Source organism: Citrus clementina, unplaced genomic scaffold, assembly GCF_000493195.1.
Source record: "Citrus clementina cultivar Clemenules unplaced genomic scaffold, Citrus_clementina_v1.0 scaffold_9, whole genome shotgun sequence".
Taxonomy (NCBI): Eukaryota; Viridiplantae; Streptophyta; class Magnoliopsida; order Sapindales; family Rutaceae; genus Citrus; species Citrus x clementina.
The window spans coordinates 30,764,470-30,775,876 of NW_006261964.1; the positions used below are offsets into that span (position 1 = coordinate 30,764,470).

Below are 11,407 nucleotides of genomic sequence, written 5' to 3' on the forward strand. Positions count from 1 at the left end.
ATTTTGTGAGGTTTACATGTCTCTATCCCCTTCTTATTAAAAGTTTAAAACCCTTTTTTTTTTTTTTCTCGCTCAATTTAAAGAATTAGATTCCATCATGATTTGAACATCTACGGATCAAATATCATGTTAATGATTAATAATTATTAAGTAAAATTAAATCATAATCATACACTACCATTAAAAAAAGAGTAATGATACAGCCACAAACTCTTGTACAAATTTATTTTGTACAAACTGATGTGGCTTGATAAGATTGGTTGAATTAAATATCACTTGGCCCACATGATTTGTTTTTATTAATTTATATTTTCATTCAACCAATGAATTAATGCCACGTCAGTTTGTACAAAATAAGTTTGTACAAGAGTTTGTGGTTGTATCATTACTCTTAAAAAAATGCATAACATAAGATTTTTTTTTCAAAAATTCAGAATAACTCCCATTTTCATTAATATTTAACTCGATCATACAATCCACAACTCAAGATTATAAAATAAAACGAGATTAATTAAAGAGTTAATAGACACGTGGGTGCTCAATGCATGAAAAAAGTCACAATCTGAAATTAATGAATTGCCTTAAACTAAAAGGACTTCGTAACATGCCAATTATGTTTGTAAATTTCAAATCTAGTTGGGGGAAGTCTAAATACAGAAATTAAACATTTCTTCAGTGTGAATGCCATTAATGCACTTGATAAAATTCTGCAGTTTTTATTAATTCCTTAATGACTTACAGCCCCCAATTTTTTTGTTTGAATTAAGCTCTTGATAAGTTCTTTTATGGGAAGCACGATTGGATTAAAGCACTTCCTATAAAAACTAGTGCAGCAGCTGGCAGACGGAGATTTTATTTTTAAATACTGTGCATGAAAAATTAGTAATTAAGTTTATTCATTAAAATAATTGAATATCATTCAACATTCAATAAAAGTTCAAGCCAATTCAAAGTTTCTCAGCAAGCAATTAATGGTTGAACGTATTAATTATTGAAATAAAGAACCCACCAAATTGTCCTTTTCTTTTCCCAATACTCTTTTCGGACCTTTGAATTAAAAGGAAAATGAAGAATAGTTGGTCCCATATATTTAAAACCTTCTTGATTATAGATTTATAGCTCACCTACCTAATTAAATTTAAAAATTTTTAGTAATAATTAAGGATGATTGAGCTTAAAATTAGGGAAGGATGTGAGATGGGTTTGAGAAATACAGCGTATAAACTCATATTAGAAGGCAGGTACGAGGCCTCAAAAGACCATAGTGAAATTAAATTCTCATTTACTATGAGTTAGGTATATTAATGAATTGGAAGAGTAGTAAATGTTCATAATTAGCTTGAAGCAAGAAACCATGAAGCTCATGATGATCATTTTGACAAAGTGTAGGTGAATGCAACTATCAAACATTTATAGGACACAACCATATTTTTGTACATCATTATCTCTTTTAAGAGTAAGTGGAGATGGACAAGAAACACTTTTTAACTACGAAAGATGGCTAAATTGTTGAGCAATTAAAGTTCATGGATAAAAGTCACATCCTTAGATTTATTGCGGTTTCCTTCTATAGCATACAAGTTACAACATTTTCTCCAAACAAAATTTACCATTTTTGGTTAGATTTTAATAGAATCAGTAAATATTATATTTCAAAAAGGCGAATGAGATCACTATATCACGAATATACTTTTAATAATTATTTAATACGGTTATTTACATGACATTTATATTTAACAATAATGTTTAGTCTTAAATTTATATTTCGAAATATAAACATCCGCATTAGGAGGGGAAAAAAAAAGTAATTTAACATGAAATTGGGAGTGAAGTTTCAGAAAATAATGTCGAATTGCATGTCTCATCTAAAATGAAAAATGCCACATGCCACATTACGTGATTAGATCTTTTTAGCCACTACCAACCAATCCGAATAGTGTCTTTGACATTTCTTAGCATGAAAAATAAAAAACATGTGTTGAAGAATCAGAAGCGACGACTTTCAGCATACACTCGGGAATAAAACATATTTAATTATTTCTACTATTACATTTCAAGCAAATTCAGAATTGAATTCACAAACTCAAATACAGAAGAAGCCTGAAGTTAATATATATATAAATATAGTGCTGATAAGAAAAGCAACAATAATTTTCTTCTTTTGTTCCATGCTCTTGCCATAAAGAGTCCAAATTTACGCATAACTTTCATTTTTCTTTGCTAATATTTATATATATCTATTTTCAACCAATTGGCTCATCTATCATTTACAAAATCAAAAGCGTTAATTGCATATAAAATTAAATTAAACTCAAACCTTCTGATCAAACTCTCTCATAATCATATAGATATATTGAGATCAATCCGAGGCTTCTTCATTGCCGGAATTGGAACAACCGAATTGCACCTTGGACACGTTGGATTGTTCTTCATTATCAACACATAACATAAGCATCCGGGGCACCCTGCTGCTATTGGTGAAGCGACTAACAAATTTTCTTCCATTAGTTCTTGATCATCTTTCGAGTCTTTGATGGAAGATGAAGACGATGAATATGAAGGTGATGAGATGGCTAGCGATGAATTATTATTGTTGTTGTTATTGGAATTCCACGTTGATGATAATCTCTTCTTGTTAGGATCCTTCTTGGCTCGTTCAAGAGCTGATTTTACTTTATCCAAAGTGCATACACTTTGATAGTTGCTGCCTGATGATTGTGAGGATGATGAAACTAGTTTTAACTCCAAGCTATTTTCATCCAAGAGATTTAACAAAGGTTTTGATGATGGTGACTCTGGGAAATTTAAATCTTGAAGCCTTTGTACTGTTTGATTGGTTTGCTGATATTGCTTGTGATCTGAGGATGATGGAGAGCTTGGCATGTTGCATCTTTGTAAATAGACCTTACCTGACTGCAATAACCAAAAATTGGAAAAAAAAAAACAATTAATTAGTCTAATTAATAAAATAATGCACTATGTGTGATTGATCTCTTTGGTTCAATTGACTGAAATTAAAGATGAAAGTGGAAAATTCAATATCTAAATTACCAAGGCTTCTAAAATATCACATGAAAGAATGATTAAATGAACAAAGGATCATTACATAACTTTTGCATAAAGAAAATTTATAGCTCTTCAATTGATTTGGTGGGAAAAGTGAGGCACTTGAAAAAAGTTGATTCCTTAAGTGCTTAATTACCTTTAAAAAAAAAAAAGAATTTTCCTCTGGTTTCACAGCAACCAAACAGACAATTAAACAACAAAGCATAGAATTCCATAGCAAACAGAGCAACAATAAAAACATAAAAAAAATAGAACAACCCAGATTAGAAAATAAGCAAAATGAATGAATAACCATTTATGGAGAAGTTGACTATTGACGTGTTTTGGCACAATTCAAATTGAAAACATATTTTCTGTTCATTTTCTATTATACTTTCTCAAGAAACAAACAACCCCAGTTTAGAAAATTAATAAAAAAAAGCAATACCTTCAAGTCTAGTCGCTTTTCCCAACCATTAGGAACCTGCATGTCAAGGTCCAATTCTTGACACTCATTATTACTATTATTATTCATCACAACTTCACTGCCGCCACCACCACCAAGCAAATCTCTAGTGATCAGAGCCGCTGGTGATTCATTTGCAGCCGCCCGATCATCCTTGTACCTGTTAAGTACTCGAACCAAAGAGCTCACATCAGCTGCCATGTCAAAAGCTCCCTTCTTCTTTTGCTTCTTCTTTATAAGAGAGAGGAGAGAAATAAATGTAAAGAGCTTGTATGGGAACTATATATTATATACAAGTGAAGTAAATATAGTCCGTTACAAAAATGAAAGATTTATTAATGATTATTTATTTTTTGAATTTATTAATTAATTTGAATTACTTATTCGATAATATATATTTTTTTAATTAATGATGTCATTTATTGTTGCTATTTATTTATGGTAAGTGAAAGAGTGGGGGGGGGGGGGGGGAGAATTTAAGGAAAGGGGAATGGTGGCATTAATTGCATGGAAATACAAGTAGGGATAGACACATTAGCCCCTATTTTTGGGTATTCAAAATGTTTCCCTTGTTTTAAAGTTAATTCTTTTTAAAACAATAAATTATGTATTTTAAATTATTTCAGCATTCAGATATATATTGCAGTTAGGCACAATTATTTAAGCTAATCAGTTTAAAATTTGTGAACCGATCAGCTCTTGGTTCAGTTCGATTGTTCAAGAGATCGATCAAAATCGAAAAAATAAAAAAAATAAAACGTTGATCACATTGGTTCATTATATTTGTTCTGGTCAAGATCGATTTGGAAAATTCATAAATGAATCCATCGACACTCAAACTCAATAAGTAATTGAGTATATGTCAGAGGTGCAATAATATGTAGGGAAAATGACTAACATACCCTCAACGTTTAGAAAAAAGAATAAAAACACTTGGAATATCTTAAAAAAGACATCCACACCCCTATTCATTAACGGAAACTGTTATTTTTAATAGAAATTATATTAAAAAATAATTTTTAATTATCTAATTTTTCTATATATTGTTAATAAAATTACAAATATACCTTCATTGCCCAATTCCTCTATTTAATTTTTTATCAAATTCTCTCTTCAAGCAAAATAAATTTAATTCATTATCAATTTTTATGTCTATTGGATATGTTATTTAATACAATTAAGATAAGATTTTTGAAATTATTGTTTTAATCGGCCGTTTTTTATTTGGTTGATTATACAAGTTTAAATGATTGACATGTGGAGAATTGTTATTCTTATGGCATGACCAATTTTATTTATTTATATTCTTGAGTAATGGATTAAATTTATTTGGCTTGAAGAGAGGCTTTGATAAAAATTTAAATAGAGTAATTGGGCAATGAGGGTATATTTGTAATTTTATTAACAATATATAGACAAATTGGACAATTAACAATTATTTTTTATGTGCTAGAAGGGTATAACAGTAATTACATATTAAAATTATTATTTATGTTAAAAGTAATTGTTTATGTTAATGAATGAGGGTGTGAATGTTTTTTTCGAAACATTAGGGGAGTTTTTGTCTGTTTGTCTAAACGTTGGGGGTATGTTAGTCATTTTTCCTAATATGTAAAATACGTAGGCACTATCCTTTTTAAACGATGTAGAGGCGAGATATTTTTAACATTATATATAATTTAGTAGTTTGACCAATGTTTCCAAACCACTAAATTATTTACATATATTAATTTGTGTATATCTAATTTTGACGTGCAATATCAAGCTACTGAATGAAGTACTGGCATTATTTTCATGCCGAATTTAGGGTTTGTTTTAACAATATATAACACAAATTATCAATCTTATGCTTGTCCTTTTATAGGTTTCGATTTAAGCCTTATGTAAAAGGGCTTTACCTCTTATATCTTTATAGAGCATATAATCTTCATAAGAATAACTACGAAAAATTTTCTCATTGAAATCTGCATTGAAAATATGGGACTTTCATTGTTGGTTGAAATCAAAATCCTATATTATTCTGAATAGATTAGAAGGGTACCAACATACATAACATTAGGCCTACAGTATTAGCATACAACTTGATAAAGATCTTGGAACATAAATAAATTTTTTTTAAAAAAAACAACGACCGGCTGATCTTGGAACTTAAATTTTCTTCTTCCTTTCAGTTTTATTTTACTAATTTATTTCAAGCTTTTCAACGAAATGATGACCTGCGGCATAAGACTCATAAATAAATTAGATAAAAGATCTTCATCTCATTCATCAAAATTCATTGAAACATCTCTATCAATCAAACTGTAGAGATTTTCAAGCTGTAACAAGAAGCCGTAATCATTGTAGAACAAAGCAAAACGAAAGTAAATCCACTCATGCATGGAATGGAAACCCTAGCTAGAAGCTAAACATTAACTGTATATAGTATATGGCTGTCATGATTTTTGACGAATTATTTGAATTATTCATTTATCTTTTTCTATCTTATTTAATAAACACATCATGCTTCCAAAGATCAAAAGCTTCACATTTTAAGTTCGTTAACATTATATGTATCGTTTGAATTTGTTTTTACTATGAGACTACGTTCATTTTTTTGTCCCTTGTGTCATTATATATTTTTACTCCAAGGAAGGTGTGGCATTTAAGGTTGCACCATGAAGCTTTCAATACAGTATTTAATGGGTTGAATTGAAACCTCTATTCCCATTAGATGACGATGTCATGACTCAGATACATTAAATTTGCAAGGCCTCGCATAGAGAGAAATTGCTCGTTTAATAATAATAATTTTTTTTTTCAAATAAATAGTAGGTGGAGGATCAATATATGAACAAGAATTTTGAATATCATAAAATGAGTCAACATTTGTATTCAAATGAGCATTTTAGAACCAGTAAATATCGGTGTAAGAGAATAATTAATATGAATGATACTCTTTTTTTTTTAATTAAAAAGAATAAATAATATGAGCAATACTTAGTAGAACTTTGACGATAGATGAATAAATAGACAAATAAAATCTATGTGTAATTCGAGAAAAGAAAAGAAAAACTCAATTTTTTTTTCTGCACTAATATATATAGAAAATTAATGACCTTTATATTTTCTTTGGTTGGGGCATTGAATGTCAAAATTAAATGCCATAATTTCTTCTTCTTCTATATTAATGCGAACATAAAGGAGAATTGTGAATAAATTTCTCAATTACCACTTGCATGTTCCAAGGGCAAGGGGAGGTGTAAGTCTTTAAGATAACCATAAAGTTTTGCACACAACATTTAATGCGATTCAATCCTTTCAAGAGCGAAGTCAATATACGTACATCATCTTTTTTTAATTAATGTACGTTTTTGAGAACAATGAATTGCCGAGACAGTCCTCCTCAACCATATCAAGCTGGGAAAAAAAAAAAATTGCCTTTGTTTTTCCGACGACCTAAATGCAATGCTTGCCTCTCCCACAAGGAAAAGAGAAAAAAAAAATCAACTTTTAAATAAATTAAATGAAAATGAACCCCACAAAAGTTTGGGCATTAGTCCGAAGAACTTCGTAATTTCAAACAGTTCATCTGTTCTATTTCTCCAATGCATCTGAAGTATCCCTAATCATTCTAAAGAAATCATAAAAATAAAAATAAAAAGTAATTTTGCAACCCAATGCGTCTAAATGAAAGTAGATGGCCGTCCGACTATTAAAAATGATTACTAGTTATTCAATTCATTCTTGGAGCCACTTAAATCTTTATCGCGATAGTTAACGATTGTGCAAACATCACATAAATGAATGACAATTTAATGAATCACACTCACACGGCTTCCTTTTTGTTGCAATTTGTGCAGTACATGAATGCTTCATTTTGGTGTCAAAGTCTCTTGTATCATAATTGAATGTTTCATATAGCTCACAAACGATGAAAGTAATATATTTTTCTAATTTAGTAAACCACTTACGTGCCACCAACAATATTCAACCAACACTCGAATAAAAAGAAAAAAAAAGGATGAAGGAATGGAACGATTTCTTATCAACATTAATTGAGATTCATTAACATCTATCATTTAATTCAAAAAGGAGAAAGCTAATTTATATCCAGTATATTCAAATGTTAATGGGGAAAAAATTTTGAGTCGATCTAAAAGCTGAAAAAGTCTCATGGACCGATTTTTGAATGGAAAAGAATCATCTCTTGATCTGATATCTTATAAACTTTTCAAGATCTCCTGTCATAGTGTCATGTGTCTTTTAGTGGTAGTATATGGTTAAGATTCAACTTCTTTTATTATTTTATTTATCAATTACCAATCAACAATTGAATTATTTACTTAGAAGAGAATTCCGATCCTTATTGAATGTCCCCATTTATTTCAAATAAATCACTGTAATAAATAAACTACAACACATTAATTAGCAGGGGCAAGTGCATTTAGAAATGGGTGGGTGCTTCTGTTGACAACAATTTAGTGTGAGGCTCACATCAAAAGCCCAGCCAGCTAATTGTGATTTTGAACCCTAAATTTAGCCCAAATTAATATTTTTGTAGGAGTATTATTTAAGTATATATGTTGCAGCCGTCACAGGTTCGGAATCAAAGCAGGCGCTTACTCAATGATCTTTCATTTCATTTATTCATTATATGCTAACAAATCAAATCTGCATTGAAAATAAAAACTGTATAGCCAAACTTTCCTGATTACGTAATTAGTTAACCCGACCAGGTGCTAAAACAACTTTAGCATAATCATAAGCAGCCAAAAGTTGAGCAGATTTAAAAATAATAATATAGGATACTAGCATTAGCACAGTCATAAGCAGCACGTACGTGCAGAATCAACTTTTGTTTTAGAAGATCAATGGGTCACATTCTGATACTATCGAATAAGCATTTCAACTGCCATTCGGGAGTGGCCCTAGCCGGCTGTGAATATGCAATCTGCCTGTGGTCGATAAGAATAGAAGGTGAGAGTTGGTGTTTAGTGATTGAGATTTAAACCCATCTCATGATAAGCTAATACACAAGACGGGAAAAAAAAACATGAATCAATAGAAGTATTACGTCTTGTTCATCATCAGCCAACGCAGTGATGATGCACCAGGCACTGCCGCAAGTAATAAAATAGGTAGTGATGTAATTTCCGAAACATCATCAAATTTCTCATTGTAGATACTTCTATTTCACAACACCACTAAACCAAATTGGGCTCTTAATCAAATAGTTTCATATCTCATAAGACTTGCCGACGAGGCTGACAAATATTCGGTTCAAGTTCCGAACAGATATTTTGGCTCTCACATTATTCTTTCGTTACATGTAATCAAGATTTAACATGGGCATGCATTAATTTAAACCGCAGATAATTAAGTAGTAACTCTTTATTTCAATTTCAAAACAAAGATGAGTAACCAAAGGGGGAAAAAAATGCCATGGTAATTACCATAATCCATTAGTTTAGGATTCTCCTTTCAGTATTGAATTGCTACCATAACTTGAAAATAAATAAATAACTTCTTATGTTTCATTGTTGCCTTAGCTTAGGATTCCCCATTCTACTTTCTACATTTTTACCTCGTGATTGCGGATTTCGGTGGGAGCATTCACACTTTCTTTGGAAAAGCCCATTTTGAAAGCCTAGCTATTTCTAGGGCCCATTTGTGATTTGTGACTCAATTTAACCCAACCTAGCTTCTCTCTCTCTCTCTCTCTCTCTCTCTATATATATATATATGAGTGCTTCTCAAGCATATATAGGTGCTCGTGTTTTTTTTTATGCGAACACGTTTTTAAGTTATGGGGTTAAATAAAGTCATTTTAATGTGATAAGTGCATATTTTCTCTATATTTAATTAATTTCTCCATCTTTTACTTGTTTTGATCTTAAATATTCTAGTTCTTTTAGTTAATTTTTAATTTAGTAAATCATATTTTATTGGGTTAGTTTTATCTTAATTTTTACATTTTGTTATTTTAGGTATATTTTGAGATTAAAAAGAAATTAAATCAAGATATTTAGAAAAAAATCTACTTGAAAGAATCAGAAAGGGAACTAATTGAAGATTTTGCCAAGAAAACCGAAACCAATAAAATTAATTCATGCGCATTCAGAAGATTATGGCCATTAGGTGGGGACTAAAGAAGAAATTGAACCTAATTCAATTTGTTGGCTTTCCCTTTTGGCCTTGTAACAATTGGCGATTGCACATGCATGGCATTATATATGGAAAGTAAATTGGACAAAAAAGGGAAATGGCCTTTTTAAATTAAGCATGCATGTGAATTGCTTAAGCAATTGGTGGACAATGCATTGGAAATAAAGAATTGAAATTGGCATATGCATGGCAATTAAGGGAAGCAAATTAATTGCTTTAAATTGGAAATAAAATCAATAAGGATTCGGCATGGGCATAATAATAAGCCAACCTTTGGCTTTTGAAGAAACACATGACCGGCAGCTAAGAGGAGAATTGGAGATTGCAGCTGCAAGAAGAGAAGAAAAAAATAAAAGCAAAGTCAGCCTTTTGAATTAATTTTCATGACTGATTTTATCAACTCTTTTATTCCTAATTCAATTTTCTATTTAGTTGAGGGTGAATTCAAAACCCCAAACATATTATATAATTGATTTTTAATTTCTGTCATTCAATTTAATTGAGATTGTTTGTATTTTTCTATAATAAATGCCTATGATTTTATTCTTATCTTATTTGAGTGGTCAATTAAATAGGACTTGAATAATTTCTATCAGTAAATTAAAATTCTTAATCCGTAATTGTCTTGACACTTTAATCATTAATAGCAAATTGGAATAAGTGATTTCAGCTGAAGAACATAACCTACGTTAAATAATCTGAGCTTATGTGTTTATTGCCTAGATCAACCTAATATCTTTTTTGACTCAACGCTTCCATTATCTTAAATTTAAAGAGCTTATTTTAAATTATTTAATGGTTAGAGATTAGGTGAAGAGCTTGTTTTGCCTAATGAAATATTGAAATTGATAGAGATTATTATTGTCTACGGTTGATAGTTTCAATAGAAATTAATGATAGAATTGATATAATGTATGCATGTTTGGTGGTGGCGGATGATTCTTTAACCAAAGTTTTCATCATTATTATTTCTTTCTCCTTTAATTAGTGTTTTTATTAAATTATCATTTTCATAGTTTTAATTTCTTTATTTCTCGCTATTTAGTTAAAAATCCATAAACTCCCTTTTTATTTTTAGTTGGCATTTTCTTTAGTTAAATTAATTTATATTATCATTACTATTATTATTTTATTTTAATTATCATTACTATTATAATTTTATTTTAAGTCATACTTTAGAGTTGATAATAAATAAAACTAGCATAGTTTTCGTATGATCGATCCTTACTCGCTCTGTACTAGTTGTTTATATTATTAATAAGGTTTTAAATTTAGTGCACCTTAACGACATTACCATAATGCTATTAAACTGCATTCTTAACAGTATATCCGTATTAAAAAACGAGGGTGCCGCATCTAAGAATTATTATATCATATCATATTTACATAATGTAACACTTGTAAGATAAAATTTTAGGAGATATTGATACGATTGACTGCGTTATTATATTTTTACGTATTGTTTTATTTAAAACCATCATTCTTTAACACATAATTTTTGTTTCTGTATAAATTCTAGAAATTGTAATCATACATTGATAATTGAATAATCAATTTTAATTGATAAGTAAAGAACAACACTATGCACACTATATATAAATAAGTGACTATTGTATTCATGAGTCATGACTCCTAAAATTTATTTGTAAGTCTAATTCAATCGCATCATCATTATATATATAAACCCAACTCTAATTATTCTCAAATTACAAATCCTTAAGATAATTTTTATTAGGCATTGACCTGCTT

At 29.8% G+C, this 11,407-nt stretch overlaps 1 protein-coding gene across 1 annotated transcript; it reads right to left on the reverse strand.

The window, feature by feature from the left end:
• Positions 1-2,136: 2,136 nt before the first annotated feature.
• Positions 2,137-3,769, reverse strand: LOC18031638 (serine/threonine-protein kinase pakE). Its single transcript, XM_006422174.2, has 2 exons — positions 3,494-3,769; positions 2,137-2,913 (listed from the first exon to the last, which is right to left on the reverse strand). The coding sequence occupies exons 1-2, from the start codon at positions 3,710-3,712 to the stop codon at positions 2,341-2,343; spliced, it is 792 nt and encodes a 263-aa protein (XP_006422237.1). The 5' UTR covers positions 3,713-3,769; the 3' UTR covers positions 2,137-2,340.
• Positions 3,770-11,407: the final 7,638 nt, after the last annotated feature.

Excerpts from the sequence above, each read along its gene's own strand:
- LOC18031638 (XM_006422174.2), bottom strand. The coding sequence starts at position 3,712 with ATGGCAGCTGATGTGAGCTCTTTGGTTCGAGTACTTAACAGGTACAAG. Across the intron at positions 2,914-3,493 it reads AAAAGCGACTAGACTTGAAG|TCAGGTAAGGTCTATTTACA; the intron begins GTATTGCTTTTT and ends TGGTTATTGCAG.